Source organism: Chionomys nivalis, chromosome 9, assembly GCF_950005125.1.
Source record: "Chionomys nivalis chromosome 9, mChiNiv1.1, whole genome shotgun sequence".
NCBI classification, from domain to species: domain Eukaryota; kingdom Metazoa; phylum Chordata; class Mammalia; order Rodentia; family Cricetidae; genus Chionomys; species Chionomys nivalis.
Genome location: NC_080094.1, coordinates 69740311 through 69766562, shown reverse-complemented (window position 1 = coordinate 69766562; position 26252 = coordinate 69740311). Strand labels below are relative to the sequence as shown.

At 44.4% G+C, this 26252-nt stretch overlaps 1 protein-coding gene across 1 annotated transcript; it reads right to left on the bottom strand.

Moving 5' to 3' along the window:
- Window positions 1-3806: 3806 nt before the first annotated feature.
- Depdc7 (DEP domain containing 7) lies at window positions 3807-26252 on the bottom strand. The gene is made up of 9 exons (XM_057781270.1): window positions 26146-26252; window positions 11849-12227; window positions 10115-10242; window positions 9216-9405; window positions 6265-6476; window positions 5346-5488; window positions 5074-5199; window positions 4909-4987; window positions 3807-4054 (listed from the first exon to the last, which is right to left on the bottom strand). Exons 1-9 carry the CDS (start codon window positions 26216-26218, stop codon window positions 3861-3863), a joined length of 1524 nt encoding a protein of 507 aa, XP_057637253.1. The 5' UTR covers window positions 26219-26252; the 3' UTR covers window positions 3807-3860.

Sequence of the window (26252 nt, the reverse complement as noted above, 5' to 3'; positions counted from 1 at the left end):
CGTTTCCATGAGCTTGGTTCAGCTGTCTCTGGAGATCATGATCTTGATCTCCCTCGTTCATGTATTTCTTCCTCCCTCTCTTTGACTGGATTTCCAGAGCTCAGCCTGGTGCATGGTTTTGATCTCTGCATCTGTTCATCAGTTACTGGAAGAAGGCTCTAGCTTCTCTAGAGCTGTGGATTGTAGTCTGGTTATCCTTTGCTTTATATCTAATATCCATGTATGACTGAGTATATACTGGGTCTTTCTGGGTCTGGGTTACCTCACTCAGGATGGTTTTTAGTTCCATCCAAATTCCATCCAGCCTGAAAGTTTCATGATGTCATTGTTTTTGTTTCTTGTTTTTTTGAGAGACCTCTCACTATGTAGCTGTTGGCTGGCCTGGGACCCCCTATGTAGACCAGGCTAGTCTTAAATTCACAGAGATCCACTCGCCTCTGCTTCCCAAGTGCTGAGATTAAAGGCTTGTCGACCAACAGGAGCAGAAATTTCAAAACTGTGTCATCTGAAAACTATACGGGTGATGCCAGCAAGAAGAATGAAACATTTCCCAGGTGATTCCACCATGCAGCCAGAGGAATGCAGACATCCCCTGAGAGACATCTGCCTTCCTTGAAGAAAGTTTCTCCAACAAAGTGTCTCTTGGAAAGGATAAGACGATACCAAAACCATTCCATTCTAATTTGGGATGATTCATCTGTAACCTCTTAATACTGAAAAATGTTCCTTTAAGTATTATAAACAGGGGCTGGAGAGATGGCTCAGTGGTTAAGAGCACTGACTGCTCTTCCAGAGGTCCTGAGTTCAATTCCCAGCAACCACATGGTGGCTCACAGCCATCTATAATGAGACCTGGCGCCCCCTTCTGACTTGCGGGCATACATGGAAGGAATGCTGTACACATAATAAATAAATAAATATTTTAAAAAAAAAAGTATTATAAACATTCACACATGTGCCCGTCTGACCTTTGGCAGTAAGAACTGGAAACTCAAACTAACCTTGAGATAAAGGGAGTTCAATGCCAGGCTGCGGTCTGGAAGGAGAAAGGAACCAGCTGTCCTGCAGGTAAGTTGCTGCAGTCAGCCCCCTGCAACATACAGGATCTCTCTACCTGCTGCCTGTTTCTGTCTTGGTGCTGCTCCCTTGTGACTTGGATTTGCCTGGGTAGAATTTGGCCAGTCAGGATGACTTTTGCATAAAGCCTGTCTCCTGTCTCTACAGGAGGCTGCCTTTGGATGAGGCACTTGGCCTCGGTCTCCTCTGCTGAGTAGAGGCCAAGCTCACAGTCACCTAAGCATTGAGCACACACATGGGGATAGAAGGCTTCATGGCTGAATGACTAAGATCACCAAGCTGACAGTAAGGACGGTTCTAGTAAGCCAGCGAAGTTCCCCGAGAGTAGCACTGGCCCTAGGGCTTGAAGTTTATGATGTCTTTAGAAAATGGTTTACTGATGTTTTTCTGTAGGTTTAGTGGCTGCACATGAATCTACTGATATTTTAATTATCATCTGTGGCCCCTTGGGCCCACAGTCAGGACCCTGCCAGCCACCCAGGCCACGGTCTGGAGGGTCTTCCAGTCCTGCAGCCTGGCTCTGCCTCAGTCTTGCTTTGTAGGTTAAAACCAAGTCTCTGTTGTTCTATTTACCAACAAAGACTTGGAAATCAAGTGTGGGGGTGAAAACCTGCTAGATCAGAGAGGCTTGATTTTATTTAATTAACACAAACACAAACTTGAGGTTCAGAGTGACTATCCCTTAAAATATCCTTTCCTTATTAGAGATTTATTTTATGAATATGAGTGCTCCATCTGCATGTATAACTTTATGCCAGAATTTGCCATCAGATTCCACTAGAGATGGTTGTGAGCCACCAGGTGGTTGCTTGGAATTGAACTCAAGATCTGGAAGCAGTCAGTGCTCATAACTGAGACATCTCACCAGCCCCCAAATATCCTATTCTTGGACCAGCTGGTTCAATGGTAAAGGTGATTGCTGCAGAATCTGATGGTTAGAATCTGCCCCCAGGCTCACATGATGGAAGAAAACTCCTCTTCCAAGTTGTACTGATCTTGACATGAACACTTGAGTGCACGCACGCACACACATGCATAAGCAAACACAGTATTTTTAAAATTCTTATTAAGTTTGAGGTACGTGGCCTTACTGCAGTCAGGGTCTGTGTTGATGTTTGTGGCTCCTGTTGCCATGAAGGCTCTATGGCTTCCAGGGGTCTGGGCTGCCACCTGGGGCCATGTTGGTGCCATGCTGATCTGAGTGGCCTGCACCACCACCTGGTGACATCCAGACCCAGGCTGCAGCCAGGGTGTGCTGACATACATGGCTCCGGTTGCCACAAGTGCCATGCAGATTCCCAGGGTCTGGGTCACCACCTGGGACCAGGTTGGAGTTCAGGGGCCACACTGCCATCCAGTCTGGGGCCATGGTGATATACAGACCTGGGCTGTCGAGGACCACGTCTGGGTTCATGGTTCTACCGCAGTCAGGGTCTGTGTTGAAGTCTAAGGCCCATGTTGCCACTAAAGGTTACATGGAAGTTCAGGGTCAGGGCTGCAACCAGTGGCCTTGCTGGTATCTGGGGGCTGTGCTTCCACTCTGAGTCAGAATACCATCGGAGCCCAAGCTGCTGCCTAGGACCAAGTCTGGATCTGTGGCTCTGCATCAGCTGGGGTCTGTGTTGATGTCTGTGACCCATCTCACCACAGGAACCACGCGAGATGAAATCAGAGGGCCATGCTGAGCCGACCCGCCCTTCGCTGGTCCTGGGATAGCTGGCCCGTCCCTCACCATAGGTGAGGGAGAACTGACCCTATGGCATGGGTGTAGAGGAGCTAGCTGGCTCTGCCCCTTGCTGAGGGGGTGGTTCCAGTGGCCTGGACTAACCAGCCTATCACGCAGGCCCACAGCCAGGCTTGGGGTTGGCCTACTCTAACATCTAACCCCATCTAGGACCTGCAGGATCTCCATGACTTGGGGTGGCCGTGGGATATCCGAGAGGAGTTTCAGTGAGGATCCAGTGATGATGGTGAACCAGAAACCAGGGGCCTTGAACCAGATTTAATTGCAATCAACTTTCACAAGTAAAGCTGACTGGACAAAAGTGTGCTACACCGAGGCTCCCAATGCCTCCAGGATGTGGAGAGGTGTTGGAGGGGCAGAAAGATGTGGGAGTGAAGTAGTTTTGCTTTTTGTTTGCTTGTTTTGGACATTATTCAAAGTGCTTTTAAATCTGTTACAAATAAACATGACTGATTATTGTTAGAGTCTTACCTTGAAAACATCTTTTTGGTGATCCATTAAGAAGAGTACAAAAAGATCGGTTTTACCTTTGGATAAGTTTTTTTGTTCTGTATTTTCTTTTCAGGGGCACTGCAGGGATAAGGGGAGAATATAGAAGGCCTGGGAGGTGAACAGAAATAGGGGATGCATGATGTGAAATTCCCGAAGATTCAGTAAAGAAGTTGTGTTAAGCAAAAAAAGAAAAAAAAAGAAAAAAAAAAGAATAAGTACTTTGTAGCAAGCTGACTCATCCCCACCCCAGACAAGATCAGTGTAGTTCGGGCTAACCTGCAACTCAATCTTCCTGCTTCAGCCTCTGAAGTATTGGGATTACAGTGGCCATCACAGCTGGTTTTAAGCTGTGATTTTATTTGATGTTTTCCATGAAATTAACATAATCATAAACCAACTCACCTAGTCCTTAGCATTAATACACCAGCTGAGCAATGGTTTTTGACATATAGGGTATAAAATTTTTATTAAGTACAACTTCATATATAGACATCCAAACTTTTTGCTCTTAAAATAAACAGTGAACATATATACAGACATTAGGAACTCAGTCTCCAAAATACTCAGTGAAGATATCTGGGTGACACTTGCGGAGCTGGCCTAGCAGCTTCTTTCTCTCCTTGGCAGAGAGTCGTGAGTCCTCATTAATAGTCTTTAGTAAGTTCAACAGTTCGTCTTTGGTTTTCTTCTGCATACTGCTAGCATAGTCACTTTCCTCAATTCTCTGGCAATAAATATAGCCTTAAGGTTTAAAAGCAAAAAGTTCCAGTTAATGACTCTATTCCCCACATTTAACTAGGAAAAAAATTATGTAGTTTTTTCTCCCCACTTTGACATTCTATAAAATGCATTAAAGAAGATGATAAGGACACCCCTGATCAAGGTTATTTTTATCGTTGTTATTTTGTTTTTTGTTTTTAAGACAGGGTTTGTAGCCCTGGCTGTCCTGGAACTATCTCTTGTGGACCGGGTTGGCTTTGAACTCACTGAGATCCACCTGCGGCTGCCTCCCAAGTGCTGGGATTAAAGGTGGCATCACCACTGGCTGTCAATCAAGACGTTTTAACCTAGCCTATGAGACGGCTCATGGGAAAGGCACGTCCCTCTGAGCCTGAGTTCAATCCTTGTGATCCTTCTGCTGGAAGCAGAGAATCAACTCCTGAACGTTGTCCTCTGACCTACACACACACACACACACACACACACACACACACACACACACACACACACACAGAGATTAAACAAATGTGACTTTTAAAGGTTTTAAAACACACAAGAAAAGAGAATCTGAAGTTGTTTTAACCCAGGAAGAACTCTGCTAAACCTAAAAAACTGAGGGGAATGTTTCAAATTATTTAGTTCAAACTAATCATAGCAAAATACTTTCAAACCAGCACTATGGACTTGTCTATGAAACATTAAACTGGGAGTGGCCTCAAACACCTGTGATCCCAGGACTTGGAAGGTGGAGGCAAGAGGACCACGACGTCAAGGTCATCTTTGATTACATAGTCAAATCAAATTGTATTCCAGCTTGGAATACAATGAGTTCATGCCTTTAAAAAAAGACCATGCACCTAATTCTCTTAAATTACCTGTGTCTTTATTAGGATCGCTTCCTTTTTGTATGGCCAGAAGTTTAACACTAACAATTTTATGTAGAGTCCCAGGAATCTTAGAAAGAAGGAACACAGGACATTATTCAAAGTGCTTTTAAATCTGTTACAAATAAACATGACTGATTATTGTTAGAGTCTTACCTTGAAAACATCTTCTTGGTGATCCATTAAGAAGAGTACAAGAAGATCGGTTTTACCTTTGGATAAGTTTTTATTGTTGACAATAGCTTTTGAGAATACCCTCTTCACAACCATCCGGTTGTCACTCTGCAAGAATAAAAAATGCCCCATGGTACATATTGAAAAGGCTAAAGTCAGTGCTAAGCGGATGTCAAGTATGAACAGCTGCCATCCACTACAGCACACTGGATGCTGCAGACACTGAGTTGATTAACATTTAGCAACAGACTTACTTCTTCCTGTAATTTAAATTCAGAAGGATGTGCCGCCACAGCCATGAAGTAAAGCAGTCTTCTAAATTCTTCTCTATTTTGGGAATCCAGAAGCTTCAGAAACAGCTGAGTAGCTTCTAATGCTATTTCTGTCTTCCCATTTACTTTAGCCAAAAGAAAAAAATGCTTAATTGACCAAATAAAACTATATTAAAATGAACAAAACTTGTTACACTTTATGCTAAGTAGCACACCTCTTCAAAGACAAAGCGGCAATAAAAACAGGAGAGGATCAGCTGCAGCAAGTTGTCCTCTAACCTCCACACATGTGCGATAGCATGCATGCACACATGTGCACACACACTCACAAATAAATACAAATAAAATGGATGACCAACATCATAAAGACAGCCTGTTCTCAAACCAGCAATTGATATTGTAGGCCCATGCCATATACTGTCTTAGGGTGTTAAATGACTCTGGGCTTCATAAATTCTTACTGTTTCCCACTCCACTAACACACTATGAAAGTGTACTGTGTATATAATGCCGATAACTGTACCTGAGACAAAGAGAAGAGGTTCTCTGAATTTATTTTCAAAATTCACATGAAACGGTGTGATCACGTAGATCGGGGAGCAGAGTGCTGCCCTTCTGAGGCGGCTGCAGGGTCGCGCTGCCTGGCGACTACTCTAAAGCAGGGAACCGCTGCTCCTGCCTAAGCCTGCAACACTGGCAGCAATGCTCCTACGTAACTCCAGAGCTGCTCAGGTCTCGAGGGACCCCAGACGTGCTAAAATAAATATACTTTCCTCTGACTAGTCCAGATCCCCTCCCTGCTTTACAGAGCACTATTTTGGTTCACTTTGAGGACAATGAACTTTTTTTCCCTCCAAAGACGAATTCTGTCTCTGGTACCAGTGCGGAAGAGCTCACTTACCTAGGAGTTCTGCTATTCCATTGTGAACATCACCCAGGTGGTTTAGCAGGGGGTCCCTGGTACTATAATATTTGCTGAGAGCGTTGAACAAAAGTTCCTTCACTAAGTCTGTTCTGTCTGGTTGCTCAGGAAAATTTCTGCTTATGTCCACAACCATCTGGTCGGGAAGGTACTCCAAGCAGTCAATGGCCGCAGAGATCCATTCATCTGCCCTAGAGCAAGGGAGAAAGGCTACTTGAAGACACAAAGGGAACACACAGACACACAGCATCTAATTCCCAAGTTATTTCATGCCACCAGAATACAGTAAAATCATTTATTATATATCTAAATTGTGTATGACGGGTCAAAGAAATTAGCTAAGTTGCATTTTCCTTGTGTGTAAAGATGTCATCTACTGCCATATGTGAAGGTCATCAAAGCTTGACCTGGAACTCCCAGTTGTTGCAGGATATTTGTTACACTGCATGAAGACATGTCTATGTTTTACCTTGTCCGCCTAAGGCACCTGATTGGTTTAACATAGAGCTGAATGGACAAAAATTAGGCAGGAGAGAATAGGCGGGATTTCCAGGCAGAGAGAGGAACTCGGAATATAGCATGGTAGGAGACACCAGTGACATACGGAGGGAGGCAGACATACAGAATGGAGGAGAGGTAAAAGGCCACGTGGCAAAATGCAGATTAATAGAAGCAGGCTAATGTAAGTTATAGGACCTAGTTGGGAGCAAGCCTAAGCTAAAGGTCAAGCTTTTGTAATTAATAAATCGTGTCATTATTGCAGACTGACCATCCCCAAAGAAAATCTGACAGTACCCAATCCTGATTCTCCCTAGTGCTAAGATTACAGATGTGTGATATCACCCACATCTGTTTTCAGACTGACTCTTAAAACTGTAATTCTAGTCGGGCAATGGTGGTGCACGCCTTTAATCTCAGCACTTGGGAGGTGGAGGCAGAGGCCAGCCTGGTCTACAAAGTGAGTTCCAGGACAACTAGGACTGTTACATAGAGAAACTCAGTTTCAAAAAAGCAAAAGAAAGAAAGAAAGAAAGAAAGAAAGAAAGAAAGAAAGAAAGAAAGAAAGAAAGAAAGAAAGAAAGAAAGAAAGAAAGAAAGAAAGCTGTAATTCTACCAGACAATGTTGCTAACTACAGGTAACCTGTATGATATGTTATTTCTAGCTTTAGCTAGGACAAAATACAATAAGATAAAAGATGACATTTCAAAATACTGAATCAGTGAGTAAACTGTTCTTGTTGAGATTAGGTCTGTGTGGCCTAGGCTGGTCTTCAGTTCCCTGTGCAGGGGAGGATGACTGTGAACTTTCGATCCTCCTGATGCCTGACTACAGGGCCTTTGTGATATTGGAGATTAAACCCAGGGCCTCATATATGGGAGGCAAACACTCTGCCAAGTGATCTACATCAGAAAATGTGTTTCAATAAATTTGTTATAAATCTTCTACTGCAACAGACTTGAGACAGCCAGGGTTTATACAAAGGTGAAGCTAGGTTATAGTTAAGGTTATTTCTAGCAGAAATTCTGACTATTTAGGTAATTACAAAAATATTTCTCGGGCGGCGGCGGTGCATACCTTTAATCCCAGCACTTGGGAGGCAGAGGCAGGCGTATCTTTCCGAGTTTGAGGACAGCCAGGGCTACATACAGAAACCCTGTCTCAAAAAACCAAAACCAAGGGCTGGAGAGATGGCTCAGTGGTTAAGAGCATTGCCTACTCTTCCAAAGGTCCTGAGTTCAATTCCCAGCAGCCACATGGTGGCTCACAACCATCTGTAATGAGGTCTGGTGCCCTCTTCTGACCTGCAGACATACACACAGTCAGAATATTGTATACATAATAAATAAATACATATAAAAAAAAACCAAAACCAAAAAAATTCCACCAAGTGGTGCTGGTTCATTCCTTTAATTCCAACACTCAGGAGGCAGATACAAGCAGATCTCTGAGATCAAGGCCAGTCTGGTCAACAAGCTAGTTCTAGGACAGCCAAGGCTACACAACAAAACCCTGTCTTGAAAAACAAAACAATAAAATTATATATTTTTTTCACATTGCTTTAGGTTATAGAAATGTAAACTTATAGAATGAACTTCCTATTCTATATGAAGAATTTAACAGTTCAGATCAACACTTTCATATAAGGCTTTAAACCTTAAATTTTAATTTTTTCGTTTTTTTAGACAGGGTCTCTCTATGTAGCCCTGGTTGTCATGGAACTCACTCTGCGGCTGATCTTAGACACAGAAATCTGGCTGCCTCTGCCTCCTGAGTGCTGGGGTTGGCCACCACACCTGGCTCTTTAATACTCCTTAACTGGATTGGAACACTATCTACTGAGGCAAAATAATTAAAGATTAAATCAACTAAAATCACAGAAGCTATTTTAACCTTTTATAATTTTACTTAGGAGAAGAATATTTCAAGTTATGAGGAACATGGAACTCTTAAGCTAAAACAGTCTGCTCGTCACATAACACTTCAGACCTTAAGATTTATAGACACACCTTTTTTTTTTTTTGGTTCTTTGAGCTTTGTAGTCTGTCCTGGAACTCACTCTGTAGACCAGGCTGGTCTCGAACTCACAGAGATCCGCCTGCCTCTGCCTCCCGAGTGTGCACCACCACCGCCCGGGTTGCACACACCATTTCTTTGAGACATAGTCTCGGTATGTATGAGGCCCTGACTGACAGAGCTGCTTGGTGTTGGGAGGTATCGTGTAACCCAAGCTGATCTCAAACTAGCTATGTAGCTGAAGGTAACCTTAAAGTGCTGATCCTTCTCCCTCTACCGCCTAAGTGCTGGGATAACAGGTGTTCGCCAGTACACAATTTTAACCAGTGCGAGGCTGGAACCCAGCCAGAGCTCTGTGCACACTGGGCAAACACTACCCACGGCATATTGAAATAATTATGTTATTTACACATACTGAGAGTCACCATAGGCCCTGAGAATCCCTCGGTCCAGATAGTTACTGGTGTTGACCATGTCAGGTTGTCTCTTGAGCTGAGGGACTTTAGGTACATCCTCTTGCTGCTTGAGTAAGGAGTCCAGAAAGGGAAGGTCAACAAGTTGTAGCAGACGTCCTATTGTCTCTTCTTTCCATACCTCGTTAATAACTACACGGAGAGCAAAGTGGGAAGAAACGATCCAGTTACTCTGTGATCACCGCGGTATGTGGCCATCCTTATTATAGAGGGCTTTCTTAGATCAATACAATCCAAGATTTGTTTAAAGTGTAGGAGAACAGGCTGTGGACCACAGGAATTCTTGTCATTCTTTGTACTATATAAAGCAATATGTCAGAGATAAGAGATCAAGCCATATAACAATGTTAATAAGGGCTTTAGAAGAAAGAATGGTTCATTCAATCTCAAGACTCATTTGAATCTCCTGGCTGCAGAATATTCCACTCGGGTTTTCCACACAACCAGGATGGGGGGAGGAGGGGTGGAAATCAAAATCATCAGGCTGCATTCCATGGCCACAAGGAAGAACATAAGAATTCTGTTGATACTTTAAATATGATTTTTAATTTTTCGTGCAACCTAATAAAATCGTAGGAAAAGCACTATTTGAGAGAATATATTGAGTAAGAATCTGCATGCAAAACATTTCAGCGCTGAACCTCTGCCAGCTGATGGACAAAAGTCAGTGTTCAAGAGCTGTAACACTGATGTGTTGTTCAAGATAATAGACTTCTGTTGACGCTGAACATAACAAGCTTTAGCACAGCATACGCTTTCTCTGCTTCAATATTAAAATTCAAATAAAGGCTGGGGGAAAACATAGTCAACAACTGTGTCTCTCTTTGCACCATTGGTTTACCTTGAGGAGACAGCCTGGTAGAGGTATTTATACGAGGGGAGTTGGCAGGCTTTAAACTCAGATTTTCCCACAGGTCCTCCAAACTGTCCGACTTGATATCAGGTGACTTAAATAATGTATCTGAGTACCTAAAATAAGGTTAGTATGTCACAAAATGATTAGAGAGCTCACGTTTCAAAACCAGAACAGGACAAGTGCAAATTCTTCTCAAGGTCTTACTCAACCCAAACATACTCACACTCAGTCTCTCTGCTTGTTTGGGGTCAGGGTCTCTTGCAATCCAAATGATAGCAAACTCAATATGAGCTGGAGTTGGCCCTACACTCCTGTCCTCTGGCGTCCACACCCCAGATCCAGGGAATACACTCTGCTCTACTGCAAATATTATAAAGAGACTCTCCTGTGAACCTTTCTTTAGATGTAACTCATTGACCACAATATTATCACCAATTTTAAAACCTAATAAAAATGAGCCAGGCCCGATGACAAAACTTTCAATTCTAGCCCTCCAGAGGCAGAAGCAAGAGAATTTTGAGTTTATTGTGAGCCTGACTTGCTGGCTATAGAAAGCTATGTGTCAGCTTGGGCTCCACAGGGAGACCCTGTCTCAACAAACACCAAAGAAAAACAAAAGCAAAATCAAAAATCCTGAAATTGTCTCATCATTGGTATGAATATTCCTTTGTCACAGAAACATTACTATGCTTCATTACCAGTGTTGAAGACTGTGGCAGTGCTGTGCGGTATTTATGCACTAAATGTTCTTTCTAAATTTGCCATAGTTGCAAATTACTACACATTTTGGGTCTCGGCGGTTTCAAACGAAGCATGGAGATGCACTTGAGAGTGTGGACCAAATTCTACTTTACCCTCTTATTTCCTCTGCCTGTGTCTTTGGACGTAAATTCTATTGAGAGAGTCAAAAATATTTGACAGCCAATACCCTAAGACCCTGACCCAGAGCACCGGATGATGGTCTCCTCTACAGTTTAGCTCCACAAACTCATTATGCGCTCCTCACCTATGCTCATTCCGGTCACTGGCCCCCCTCTCCCCTCCCCCACGTGTCGTTAGCCCCGTCTTCCCTAGCCTTCAACACTGCTTGCCTAGTTCTCACCAGCTACCCAGCACCATTTCCAGCACCTAATGACCTTTCTAAAACACAGTCCGATCCTGCTGAATGTCTTTTGTGGCCTTCCCAACACCTATATGACCAAGTCCCAAGTCCCTTACCATTCCAGGTCAGTGGCACACGCCTGTAGGGTAGACGGATGGCTTGAGCCTAGGAATCCATTAATGCCTGAGACATTTAGGGAGACCTTGTCTCCCTAATGAACAAATCCTGTGATCTGTCACACCAGGCTGTGGTATTGTAGCCCTCATTCAGCATTCACACGCCATACCCGCCACTCTCGGATCCTGGTGACGCCCTAAGAGAGCCGGGTGTCTCTCTGCCTGCCCTTCCTTTCTGTTCTCACCCCACGTTGTACATGAATTTCCACATTTTTACACTGTTACTATAACTTAAGACAGGAAAACAAAGTTTGTTGACTGTTATTGCAAAATACAGGTCTGAACAACAGGTCTAGGATGCGCCTGCTACATCAACATTTTGCAATATTTTACTAAATTTACCAGGATTTGGATTTTAGCCAAAATTATCACTTATGATATTTTTAAAAAGTAGGAAAAACTTCACTAATATGCCCATGCTAACCTGACCCCGGGGCTCACCTGGAAGGTGAGTATGTGCTGTTCTCGTTGCTCTGGTTAGGGATTGTTGTGAACCTGTAAAGGCTGCAACTGCTGTCCTCAAATGCAGGCTTTCTGTCCTTTCCGAAGACCCTGGTTGGAACTGCTTCAAATACTTTGTAGTCCATAAGAGCCTGGCATACTCTCACCACTTTGGCCCGAGGAATATCGACATCACCAAAGAACTTATTTTGAGTTAAGTGAGAGTAAATGACGTCCACAGCTTCTGAGCCCACGAAGCAGTCATTGTGCCGTTTTAAGTGGTGCCGCCGTTTCTTCACTTCCACTTGGGTTTGCAGGGTATTTATAATGCTGCTCCACACATACGTGGCTCCAAATGGCTTTTGGGCCACACTGAAACCTAAAAGGAGAGAAATAATCCGAGAAGCGGTGCATTAGCACTTATTTATGATGAGGTTTAAGCAATTCCTAGGAAGAAGGCAGTAATTTCCAAAAGCCATAATAAGATGAATTAGAAGGGCAGGTTATTGAAATGTTGTCATCAGTGGTAATTTATTTAAAATTGAGTGTCTGCTATACACTGAATGCTGTCCTATGCGGTAGACACAGTAGTTACAAAAGTAAAGTCTGCCCTCATATTTAAAGACACTATGGATGGATCCAAACATTCTATATGTGGTCAATCAGTGCTGAAAAGAAAATAGCTTTGGGGCATGGCAGCTCACCTGTGACACCAACACTCAGGAGGCTGTGGCAGAAGGATCGAAAGTTTGGGACCAACCTGGGCTTCATAGTGAGACCAGGTCAAGAAAGAAAGAGACAGATGTGAGCACAGAGCAGCAGCAGTTGAGTAAGAGAATGCTATTTTGTTATGTGTATTTACTGTGTGTGTGCACGCACATGTGCTTGTGGGGGGTTGCAAGTGGACACATGTGTGCCACCGCACTCATGAGGAGGTCAGAGGACAATGTACAGGATCACATTCTCTCCTTCCAATACATGGGCCCTGGAGATCGAACTCACGCCATCTGACTCCTGGAGAGCGAGCTCACGCCATCTGACTCCTGGAGATTGAACTCACGCCATCTGACTTGGCAGCAGTGCCTTGGCAGCAGCGCCTCTACATGCTGAGCTGGCGTGATGGCCTGAGACAGCTACTTCTGTTTTATTTTGGGCACGAGTGTTCTGCTAGTTGCCTGAGGAGGCTAGACGAGGGTGCTGATCCTCTGGAACTGGAGTTACAGGTGACTAGCAGCTGCATGTGGTTGCCGGGACTGAATCTGAGTCCTCTGGAAAAGCTCTTAACCACTGAGCCATTTCTTTCCCCTGAGAAACTTTTGTTTGGTTTATCAACATGGTCTCACTATACAGTGCTGGCTGTCCTGGAACTCGCTCTGTAGGACAGGGTCACCTTGCACGCAGAGATCAGCCTGCCTCAGCCTCCCAAGTCTAGGACTAAAGGTATTTAATTTTAATTTTCACCACCAGCTAGCTGAAAACACTATTTCAGATAGAGCATCAGGAAGACTCTTCTAAGGTTGGGGTTTAGCTCAGAAGTAAAGTTTGCCTAGCATGTAAAGACCCTGGGTTCAGTTCCCAATTCCGGAGACACAAAAATCACAAAGACCAAGGCTGAAAAACCAGGGGTCACTTTTCCAACTGTTATGTCTAATACGGACTGGAGTAAAACCAGGAAGTGAACTGTACAGACACCAGGGGAAAGAACAGAGAACAGAAAATCCAAGGCCCAGGGGCATACACTCTGCTAGTAGGAAGTGAGATCAAGGAGGGTAGAGGTTCCAGCACATGCAAGACTATCCAATTATCCAGTCTTCAACAGCACACTTATTAGGCAGATAGCATCTCAAATTTGGGATGCAAAATTTATTCACAGGTTACGCTCCACTTCTAAGCATACCGAATCATTCTGAAATTGACTCATGGTCATGTGTACACGCACACACTCTACAGGCTGCAAGAACAAACTAATATTTCTAAAGCTTCCTGTTTAGCAGGCTTCTAACTTAAATACTTAGTAAGCAGAGGAAAGTAACAATAGGAGTTTATTAACTACTGCAAAAGATAAGGGGGAGGCGGAGGAACTGGGAAGAGGGAAGAGGGGAACTTTGGTTAGGATGTAAAAACAAAAAAAAAATTACGTGGGAGAAAAAAAAAGATAAGGATGAACACAGAAACAAAGCAAGATGTTTGCCCAACACAAAAAGGAAAAATTAGCTTTGAAAGTTTTCCTGTTGGGCTGGTAAGATGACTCAGAGGGTAAAGACAGGGGCTGCTGAAGTAGCCAGAGCTGAACCCCTGGACCCAGCGTGGGGGAACAAGAGAACTGACTCTGGAGGGCTGTCCTCCGCCCTCACACGCACAAATTTATTTTAAGTTTTGTTTTTATTGTAAAAGAAAAAAATTTCCAAGCCAGCAAGATGACTCAGCAGGTAAAGGTTGTTTCTCCAAGCTCGAGTACTGAGTCCCCAGAACCCACGTGATAGAACAGAATGACTACCACAAACCGTCCTCTGACACACACACACACACACAAAGTAAAATACATTTTGAGAAAATTTCCCATGATATTTTTCCTTAAATAAAATATTATTTGGCAGAGGCACACAGAAGAAAAGGAAAACTGAAGGAAAAAAAATGGCCTTGGGTTTTAGTAAGCCCACGGACCTGATCCTAGTCACTCGGTTGTCAGCACTGTCCTCCTCTCCCCCACGCCCTTCTCTACATAGTGTGTGCTCTCCTAGAGGATTCCGCAGTCCTAATTCAGCCCTGCTTCTCTTAAATATACTGCTTCGTTTATGTCAGGTTCTCTTTGCAGAAAAGCAGCAGAGTTACTGCTACTTCCTTTCAGAATTTAAAAGGAATGAGGAGACCGACCATTAAAGGAACCACTGCCTGGAGAGGAAGGAAACGTGTGTGTATGTGTGTGTGTGTGTGTGTGCGCGTGCAGAGGCACAGAGGCAGGGTACAGGATGCCCAGCTTGCCGTGTGCCTGCTGGGATGCAGAGTGCAGTCCTCACGACTGGGCAGGCGTTGCTCCAGTCCCTTTTCCTACGTTCTTAACACGAGATGAAAACAGAAGGGAAGCTCCTGAAGAACGTTAAAACTTGGTTAAAGTTTCGTTTTGTTTTTAACATTTTGTGTGTGGGCATGTGCATGCCAAGGCATGTATATGGAGGGAGGAAGGCAACTTTAAAACTCTTGGTTCTCTTCCCAACGTGTGGCTCCTGGGCTAGAACTCAGGCCGTCGGCTTGCAGCAAGCAGCCATCTCTCTCCTTAAAACTCATCATAACGCCAGGGAGACAGTGCTTTTCCCACTGTTTCTTCTGCACAGCGCAAGCTCAGCATTTGCTTTGCCATCAAATCTGCCCTAGGGCCGTGGACTTTAAGGTCATCATCTGGGACGTCATTCAGGGTAAGGAGTATTACATTACTTCACGGCATGGTTTTGTAACTGCTAGCAACTGTAACAGTTCTTACTGTGAAAACTGATCACACACATAAAAATCCCTGAGTAATTTATTACCTACCTGTTATTATGTTAGTTCAAAACAATCATTGAGATTATTTTCTATTTTCAAAATTGTATTTTAAGAATGAAGATAGCCAGGCATGTGGTGCACGCCTTTAATGCCAGCACTCTGGAGGCAGAGGCAGGTGGATCTCTGTGAGATGGAGGCCAGCGTGGTCTACACAGTGAGTTCCAGTCAAGGATACAGAATGAGACTCTTTTTTTTTTTTTTTTTTTTAAGATTTTATTTATTTTTTATTATGTATTCAGTATTCTGTCTGAATGTATGCCTGCAGGCCAGAAGAGGGCACCAGTTCTCATTACAGATGGTTGTGAGCCACCATGTGGTTGCTGAGACTCTTATCGCAAAAAAAAAAAAAAAAAAAAAGGCAAAGCAAAACAAAAACTAAAGTAATTCTTAATGTAATGGAAACAAAATAAGTAATTTTTGCCAGCCTTGCAAATACTAGGTAAGCAGTTTCAAGAGTCCAATACTGGAGAAGATGAGAAACAGTCAAGCAGAACTAGACCAACAGTCATCCAGTGTTCGCTGCTCAGTAAACCCAGAGTCGCTGTTCCGGGAATCTCAGAATTGGTACCCAGACCCCAGCATTAGCTGCACTATCCACAGCCACATGAGCAAAAAGTGTTAGCGGCCAATAGTTGCTCCTGCCAGCCCCTTCCTTCTTTTGGGGGAGATGGGGTGGGTGGGGCAGGGTCTCCCTATGTGGCCCTGGCTGTCCAGGAACTAACTCTATAGACCAGGCAGACCTCAAACTCGGGAGATCCGCCTACCTCTGCGTCCTGAGTGTTGTGATCAAAGGCATGTGCCACCACCTCTCCCATCTGTCCTGTCTTGATGAACAGCTGCTCTGGGTCCATGGCTTGGCCATTGTGAGCAGCGCTACAGCAGTCGCGAATCTGACACCTGTTACGTACTGACTGAGGTATCTTCAGACAGATACCTGGGGACAGCATAGTAGGATCATAGGATCCAAGTTTTACATTCTTGGGGGTTTTTACTCTTGTATTTTGAGGAACCACAGTCTTGATTTTTCAGCGGTTGTATTAACTTTTTTTTTTTTTTTTTTTTTTTTTTTTGAGACAGGGCTTCTCTGTAGCTTTGGAACCCGTCCTGGAACTAGCTCTTATAGACCAGGCTGGCCTTGAACTCACAGAGATCCACCTTCCTCTGCCTCCTGAGTGCTGGGAAGGATTAAAGGCATGTGCCACCACCGCAAGGCCCGTTTTAACACTAATTTACATTCCCAGTAGCAGGCAGCAGTGTGCAGAGTTCCTAACTCCCATTCTAAATCCTTCCATGTGATCCTGTTCATGCGTTTTCTCTGTGTCTGTGTCTCCCTCCTTCCCCCCACCCCCTTTCCCCTGTCTCTTCTAGTTTATTGAGACAAGGTCTGGATTGGAACTGTCACCCAGGCCAGCCCACAACCTTTTTAAAGCCTCAGACTACCAAATACTGGGATGAGAGGTGTACACAACCACACTCAGCTTGTTTATTTTCTTTATGGTAGCAGCTATTCTGACTGGTGAGATAGTGTCTCAGCGTAGTTTTAATTTGCATTTCCTTGATGGCTAAGGATTTTGAACATTTTTTTCATATATGGATGGCCATATATACTATCATTCAGTTAATTCTTTCATTTATTGCTTGAATTTTTGATTTAATTTAGTTTTTACTATTTAAGTAATTCTTGGAGGGTGCTGGAGCTTTGTTGTTTTTCTAGCAGTTTAGGGACTGCACCCCTGAATCCACTACCGTTTTGTCTAGAAGTTAGCCTTGGCCGTGTGGGAGTGGCTAGGCTGCAGCTAGCAAAGGTAGGTCTTAACTAAGTCGCTGTAATTCTATTTACCAACAAAGACTCAGGAGTCATTTAGACTGGCGTTGGCTGGTGCACTCCTTTGATTAAAGTCTTCTGTAGCCCAGGCTGGCCTGGCTCTGTGTAGTAGAGCTGACGGTCCTCCTGCCTCTGCCTCTCAGGGTCTGAGACTGCAGGTGGTTTCAGTCTTCACTGCATCATTACCAACACGACCTACCATTTGAACACATACAATGACAAACTGTCTTCTCTAATTTAACCCTGACCCACGTCTCTGTGAAAGTTACAAATCACCCTATTATCAGAAAACTCAGGTTCAGTGTACTAAACTCATCCCAGCTTTTCCTAATACTTATTACTTACTATAAATGAGTTATTAGGTTATAGGACCACGGCTCAGTTGGCGGGGTGCTGGCTGCCCAGCAGCCTGTTGCACACCTACACCCAGAGCCCCTTCAGTTGTAGTGCTTCTCACCTTCCTAGCCTCACATTGTTGACTCCAATTATTTTTGCTGCTGCTTTACAAGTGTAATTTTGCTCCAGTTACGAATTGTAATGTGAATTTTTTGGAGGCAGGTTTGCCAAAGGGGCTGAAACTTGCAGGTTGAGAACGGCTGTTGCAAAGGGAAGCTCCTTAAAACTGAGGAAGCCGGGCGGTGGTGGCGCACGCCTTTAATCCCAGCACTCGGGAGGCAGAGGCAGGTGGATCTCTGTGAGTTCGAGACCAGCCTGGTCTACAAGAGCTAGTTCCAGGACAGGCTCCAAAACCACAGAGAAACCCTGTCTCGAAAAACCAAAAAAAAAAAAAAAACAAAAAAAAAAAAAACTGAGGAAGTAGCTGGGTGGCGCGGCTAGAATCCTAGCACTCTGATTACAGTAGTCTTTAGAGTCTGAAGCCAGCCTGGTCTTCAGAACGAGTTCCAGGACAGCCAAGGCTACACAGAGAAACCCTGTCTCAAAAAGCTCCACAACAGCCGGGTGGTGGTGGCGCACGCCTTTAATCCCAGCACTTGGGAGGCAGAGGCAGGCGGATCTCTGTGAGTTCGAGACCAGCCTGGTCTATAAGAGCTAGTTCCAGGACAGGCTCCAAAACCACAGAGAAACCCTGTCTCGAAAAAACCAAAAAAAAAAAAAAAAAAAAAAAAAGCTACACAACAACAACAAAAAGGACTCAGGAGCTTCGGGAAGTCCTGGAACCTGGCCAGACCCACCAGGTTCTTCTTCCGTCCTCTCAGTTTTATAAGCACTAGGACTTCTGAGGAGGCAGAGACCATCTAAGCTGGGTCAAGTATACAGTGAGCTCCAGACGTCAGCTTTCGTGAGCTGCGGTGGACTTCTGGGGGCTGCAGCTGCTTCCATCCTAGCTCCTTTACGTGATCCAACCACACCCCTGGAAGTAACCCTAATGCATTGGTGTCACACAGTGGCCTGTCAGTCCACACGCTGACAGGATCAAAACCAAGGTCAACCTTGGATGTGCAGAGGGTTTACGGACAACCTGGGCTCTTGACTGTGTCAAGAGAAGCCAGTTACTACTGGGCTGTAGTGGTATGTGACTTTAATCCCAGCACTTGGGAGGCAGAGGCAGGCGGGTCTCTGAGTTCAAGGCCAGACTGGTCTACAAAAGCTAGTTCAGGTTCCAAAGCAACACAGAAAAAACCCTGTCTTGAAAAACCAAACCAAACCAAACAAACCCCCCCCCCCCAAAAAAGAAAGAAAACAATGAGAGAACCAAGAGATTGGAAAAAACAAATCCAACGGTTTTAAGAAGTATTTACAAACACTTGGTAACCAGTACTCCTAAAATAAAGAGTATTGTGAATTCTATAATATATATACTGTACACAGGCGTCAGAAAGGAAAGCAAGTTAAGCAAACCTAGAGAAATCAGATTGTCTTTCGTATTAAGTGAAACAGACTTTAAGGCCAGTAATTTTCTTTCCTTTTTAAAAGACAAACTCTCAGTATATTGCCCAGGTTGGTCCAGTACTCCAGTGTGACCCAAGTAACTGGTGTGAAGTACCGTTCTTCCACCCCGCTGGGCTAGTGCTAGCGTTCAGAACACAGAAGTTAAAACATCTGAGCCACAAAGTAGGTTAGTACCCAAATTCTAAAAAGTAAGTTGGAGGCACTAATTTTAAGTTAATAAAACTGAGAAAGCTAATGCTTGCCCAGGAGTTAAGTAAGAAGCAAGGAATAAGCTTCCCCATATTAGCCTGCTACTAACGTGTGGGAAATCAGGAAGTTTTACAGGTTGGATAAGACTATAGGAAAGATTAAAGAACAGGTTAGAGCAGGGCAGTTGGCACCTGTGTGCCACATAATGTTTCCAGAGTCCTCCACGCATGATGAGAGTCAGTCCTCTCAAGTCCCTCTGTTCTTACTGACCATTAATTTCCAAACGCCGCGTTCCAGGATATTTCCCCTCGAGCATCGCCACCCACAGACCCCAGGCTCGAGTTCATACAGATAAAGCGACACATAATGTACCTTGGACCTGACAAGCCAATGTGCCAAAACTCATACCAGGATAACCAGTTTTCTTAAGTGGTGGCTTCCCCCGTGGACTACAGATCCCCAATGCCAGGTAGGAGAGGGCTTATCGCCCACCCACACCTGACATGAATGTCGGCAGAGTAAAACTGACTCGCTGTAATGTCTAGCAGAATCAAGGGACGAAAACACACACAGTGATTGTTTTGTAAGTTGAACAGTTACAACGAAGCTTCAGTCTGTCCTCAGGCCTCGCTACACAGGAGTTGGACAACTCACAAAAATTCTACACACTTTTTTCTTTTGAGACAGGATTTCTCTATGTAGCCCTGGCTATCGTAGAACTCTTTGTAGACCAGATGAGGCTGGCCTCAAACTCAAAGAGCTCCACCTGCCTCTGCCTCTCAATGTTTTTGTTTGGTTTTTCAAGACACAAAAATTTTACATCTTGAGTTAAGCACTGTGAACACCTTTGATCCTAGTCCTCCGTAGGCTGAGGCAGGCCGATCTCTAAGCTCCAGGACAGCCAGAGCTACAGTGAGATCCTGTCTCAAACAAAATGAAAATAAATAAAATTCTACTTTTATTGAAGCTTTCTTCAGTAAAAATCTTGAAGCTTTTTAACATTTGGTCAGTTGTGTTCTAAAACATCATGACTGGGGCTGGAGAGATGGTTCAGTGGTTAAGTGCACGGTTGCTCCTTCAGAGGACCTGAGTTCAAGGGGCAGCACCTCCGGCAGCTCACAACCATCTACAACTCCAGTTCCAGGGGACCCGACATCCTTTACGGACTCATACACACACATGACGCAGGATTACATGCAGGTAAAACACCCATACATACAAAATAAAAATTAATTTAAAAATTTTAAAACATCATGACCAAAAGAATCTAAGAATGTAAAAACAGGCTTCAGTAGCTCTGGTCAAGAGATTTAAGCTCTGTAGGTGAGACCCTTCACCAACTAACTCAATAGCTGAATAATGCATTTAAGCTTGGTTTCAGCACTGCTAAAATAAGAATTTAAAGACAGCAGGGAGGTGGTGGTGCACACCTTTAATCCCAGCACTTGAGACAGAAGCAGGTAGATCTTTGTGAGTTCAAGGCCAGCCTGGTCTATGAAGCAAGTTCCAGGACAGGTTCCAAAGCTACACAAAGAAACCCTGCCTTGAAAAACAAAAACGAAACAGAAAAAGAAAAAAAAATTTAAAAGATAGAAGTTGCATTTCCTTAATTTAGATTCAAACACTGAATATCAAACAGATTGACAGGTCCATAGGAAAGAAAGAAAACATAGGAACACACTGAATCATGGGTACAGACCTCAGATGTGGCCCCACCAGAGGCTCAGAAACCACTTTAAACTAGGTCCCCAGCATTTTAGTCTCCTTTTCTTGTTTTGCTGAGATGCTGGTTTATGAAGCCCAGGTTGGCCTCAACCTTTCTATATAGCTGGGGCAAGCTCAAATTCCTGACCTTCCTGGTCCCCTCTCCAGAGTGAAGAGCAGGCATGAACTACCACGCCCAGGTTGCAATCGTAAGTGTTAGATTAAATCTAGGCAAGTACACAATTTTTTTATTTGCTGGAAAACAAGAATAGCTCTTTGGCAAGACTTGCCTTTCATGGATATGTGAGCTCTTGTCTTGCCTCAAAAGTTTATTAATAATGAGTTACATTATCAAGGCAATTCTGACCTTTATTTGAAATACTGATCATCACCATTAATAATACATAGTAATTAATACAGCTATTAGTCAATAATTCCTTTAAAGCCAACTCATACATCAGCGATGGTGGGACAGAACTCAAAGACTACAGGGGATACTCAGGACCAACTATAAAAACATTAGGTCACCTTACTGGGAAAGCTTGGTTAAGGGAAAGCAACTCCAATAATGCAGACTCCTACAGCAGATCAACACGCACATTCTAAAACAGACATGCACACAGAACTGCGGAAAACATGCTATTTCTTTGTTTAGTTTGCTGCTGAGATGGTCTCACTGTGCAGCTCTGCTGCCCTGGAACTCGCAGAAATCGCCTGCCTTGGCCTCCTACGTGCTGGGATGATGCTGGGTGGTGTCTCTGTCACCACCACGCCCGTGTCACCGCCGTGCCCTTCGAAAATGAATTACTTCTAAATAGATGTGCGACTACATTTTCATTGCAAAGCTTTGGACTCAACTTTTAAAGTCGTTGAAATGACTCTTTCTTTCCTCTTAAGCTTTAAGAAATAGAGCCAGTGCATATGTTTCAAGTTTCCTTATGGTTACAGAGATTAAATTACTTAGCAGGTTTTTGGGCTGTCTCACTCAACATTGCTTCCACACTGGTTGATGAACACTTGTTAGTTGTTGATGGTTGCTGACTACTAAAAGCCTTTTGTAAAGGTTAAGCCAATGGGTTCTAGGCGGATCATTTTACACCCTCATCGGACCTCTTAGGAGACATTTTTAATTTATCACAATGGGATGGAAGGGGCTACTGACATCTAGAAACGTTGCTAAAGTCCTGCAATCCACAGGATGGCTCCCGCAACACGGGGTCAGCAGAGCCTGGGCTGATGACACACTGTTCAGGTGTGGGAACTTGTGTTCGGGCAGGGCACAGTCACACGCTACAGATGCAGAGTAAGGCAGCGAGGACTGGGGAGTTCCAGTGACCTGTGTGTCACTCTTGGGTCCACCCTTTACTAAAATATGACCCTGGGCAAACTACCTAACTCTTCTGTTGCAATCATATATGTTAATGTGGCTGTGTACAACAATAACCAGATGGCCAGTTCAAGCCAGGGATGTTGGCAGAGACTGGGAAACTATCAGTGTGTCTAGAGCCCAAGGAGACATGACAACTTAATGCAAAATGACTATAATACCCTGCATAGGCTCACTGAAGAGAAAAGGGACAAAGAACACACTTGGGAGGCAGAGGCAGGCGGATCTCTGTGAGTTCGAGACCAGCCTGGTCTACAAGAGCTAGTTCCAGGACAGGCTCCAAAACCACAGAGAAACCCTGTCTCGAAAAACCAAAAAAAAAAAAAAAAAAAAAGAAATCTGGGTAAATGAGGAGCTTTTTAGTTAATTAACAATCATCTTCTGTTATTTATTTGCTTGCTCAGAAGGACCATACTCATGGAAGATATTCCATGTGGAGAGTGATGTCAAGTTCCAAAAGAAAGTCAGTCAAAGACCATTCAAAAGATGACAAAACCTGGGCTAAGACTGAACCTTTGCACCACCATTACACTATTTAGGAGTTAAGAGAACTTTAAGAAATACCATCCACCACACGTGGCGGCACACCGCCTGTAATCTCCACAAGAACAGAAGGCTGGGGGAAGAGGATGTCTAGCTGGAGGCAAGTTTGAGCTACAACCGAAAACCCTGTCTCCATAAAGAAAGAAAAAGCTGGAAGACTGGAGAGATGTCTCAGACGTTAAGAACACTTGCTGCTCTTTCAGGACCTGAATCCAGCTGCCAATACCCACAGCTGGCAACTCACAACCACCTATAATTCAGATCCAGAAGATCTGAGGCCCTCCTCCGGTCTCTGTGCTCATCACACACACATAAACAGTTCAACAACAACAAAACCATCGAAAATTTGGGTGTCATTCAGTAAAAGAACATTTGTCTAGCATGGATAAAGGCCTGAGTTTGATCCCCAGCACAGAAAAATTATTTCCCATAGTAGTTTTCTTATTTTAACTTTGTTTCATTATTTTATGTGCATAAGTATTTGCCTTAATATATATATATATGTCTGAGCACCTCATGCATGCCTGGTGCCAGCAGAGGCCAGAAGAGGAGGTCGGAGTCCGTGGAGCTGGAGCTCCAGACAGCTGTAACACTTTATGAGGGCGCTGAGTCAAGCTAAGTCTTCTGGAAGAGAAGTCAGTCCTCTTCACAGCTGAGTCACCACTCCAACCCCTTGATAGCAGTTCTAAAAACATTACTCAGGCTAGAGAGATGCTCGGTGGTTAAGGACACTTGCTGCTCTTGCAGAGAACCCAGTTTCAGTTCCTGGCACTCACATGATGGCTACAACCATCTGTAACTCCCGTTCCCGAGGATCCTGTGCACCAGGCACACACATCAAGTACATACAGACAGGCAGGCAAAGCACGTATACACTTAAAAAATGAAATAAATTAATCCAAAAAAATTACTCAGGGCTGGAGAGGTGGCTCAGGGGTTAAGAGCACTGACTGCCCTCCCAGAGGATCCTGGTTCAATTCCTAGCACCCACATGGCAGCTCCCAGCTGTCTGTAACACCTGTTCCAGGTGATCCAATGCCCTCTTTCGATCTCCGAAGGCACCAGTCACATCTGTGGTACACAAACATACATGCAAGAAAAACACTGATAACACATAAAAGAAATATATCTAAAAAGTATGTTTAAAATTACTCAGAGAAATGCTTAGTGGACAATACCTGAAACGTCATGAAAACAAAGAGTAGAGGTTTCTATTACACCCGGGAGCTGAGGCCAAGTGGGAAACTTTCCTATACTGCAGAAGCGGACACTGCAACACTTTTACTGGATATTGCCTTTGACAGTCCCAAGTTTGTTTTCCTACTCGGCATCAGAGAGAGGCTGACTCTGAGCTGCCTTGGGAAAGGCTGGCTGCTGGTAGAAAACAAGTCTGCTGACAAGAATGCTTTTAACGTGGCCTAAGACAAGCATCACCAAAAGCAGGGACCGGCCCCCACTTAATTCAGAGATTAATGAGAAAGCATATGGGGAGTGTTCTGAGCTCCCTGGAAAAGTGACACCAGGCAAATTCGCAGACTTGGGTTACAGTATAAAGGGATAACAAGATAACACACCGCTTTCTTCTGGGTCTGTATTAAGACAGGTGTTTTAAGCTCTGGCCGCAGATTAGCATAAAACTCTTTTTCTTCCTCATCAGTCAAGTTCCTGCTTGTGCTTATATCCCGTTGAAGGTATGAAAGAGTTACTAAGCCCTGGAGAGGGAAAAGTACAAAGCTGCCTGCCAGAGCACACAGCATGGGAATGGCAAGGAACCAAAACCCTGGGCTCCCATTACCTTGCTCATGAGGACTGGGACAAAGCAACCCAAGGTGAAGAGGAATAAACATTAACAAACAGGAGTTGCGGCTGGAAGGCCAATGAGAGCCGGCAGCAGACCCTCAGCCCACTGTACCTTGTGCAGAGGACAGGAAGCAGCCTTTTCCTTTAATAAAAATGTGCTGGCCCACAGGTCCACTCTTCCCTCTGTGAGTCTTCTATAGTTTTAACTTTTATTCCCTCTCACCATCTAAAAAGGTGTTCACAAGTGCTCAAAGTCCAGAACGGCCACTGCCGCTGAGAGAAAAGACTGTCGCGTTTAAGTTGGTAAATTTGGAAATGTCATTTACTAGAGGGCCTAAAGATAACATTTCAAGCGACAGGATTACGATCTAAGCTTAAGGATATCATTTCAAGCTACAGAATGATCGAAGCCTTTTCGATGAAAGCAGAATATGTTCAGTTTTTTGTTTGCTTTGATTTTTAGACAGTCTCATCTTGTAACTTGCTGTGTTGACCAGGCTGACTTGGAATTCAGAGAACTGCCTGCCTCTGCCTCTCCAGTGCTGGGACTAAGGGCTTGCACCAGCCACTACAGCTGGCGTATATGGACCGTTTTATAATCTGTACTGAGAAAGCACCAAAGACAAGTAGTTCTCTAGCAAAATTGGTCCAAATGTTAATGTTACTAATTAATGAAGCATTAATCAGTAAGTCAAACACAATAGTGGGGCCACTGAGATACACTCATCTGACCGAGAGGAAGGAATCACTGTTTCACAAACGGGCATTTTACAAATGAAAAGCTTTGGTAGAGTGCCAATTTCTCCAGCCTCAGAAAGGGGGAAAGAGGCACCTCATCCAGCCGAAGCCAAATATCCCAAGTCACCCGACTCACCCCATTTGCAGAATGAGATATGATAGGGTTGGAATTTTTGAACAGATTAGCTGATTCGGTTCAAAGACCTTAAACCCGCCCTCAGTGATTCAATAAAATCTCTCTCCCTCCCAAAGTCATGTAACTATCAAAGAAGGAAAGGAAAAGGGATAAAACGGATTCACTGAAACACTGCTTGTACAGAAAGGGTTAAATTCACACAACACACACACACACATATATATTTCATCTTCCGAATCTGGGGAGCCACCGACCTCTGGTCCTACCATGCAGTCAGAGTTCGTGCTCCAGACGCTGGACAGGAAGCTATTCAAAACTGCGCTTGTCACAAGTCAGGCTATGGAGCCTCACTCGGGGCCCCACTACGAACTAAGTTCGGGAAAGTTCCTAAAATGCCGGGATCTGGCTGCGGCGGGGTCGGTGGCTCGCTGCCCACCCGTGGGAGAAAGCGGATCCTCGCGGTCGCCCAGCCCGCGGTGCGCGCCGCCCGCCCACAGCCCGCCCCGCGCTCCCCTCCGACCCACCCGGAGGTCTCTGCGCGGGGCTGTGCAGAGCCGACAAGTCCAACGCCGCCGCCTTCTCCCGAACCGTGGCCATGACCGCGGCGGGAGAAACACCGCCGTCCGCTCCG

Excerpts from the sequence above, each read along its gene's own strand:
- Depdc7 (XM_057781270.1), bottom strand. The coding sequence starts at position 26,218 with ATGGCCACGGTTCGGGAGAAGGCGGCGGCGTTGGACTTGTCGGCTCTG. Across the intron at positions 5,489-6,264 it reads TGGAATAGCAGAACTCCTAG|TAAATGGGAAGACAGAAATA; the intron begins GTAAGTGAGCTC and ends TTTTGGCTAAAG. Across the intron at positions 4,055-4,908 it reads CGATCCTAATAAAGACACAG|GCTATATTTATTGCCAGAGA; the intron begins GTAATTTAAGAG and ends TTAAACCTTAAG.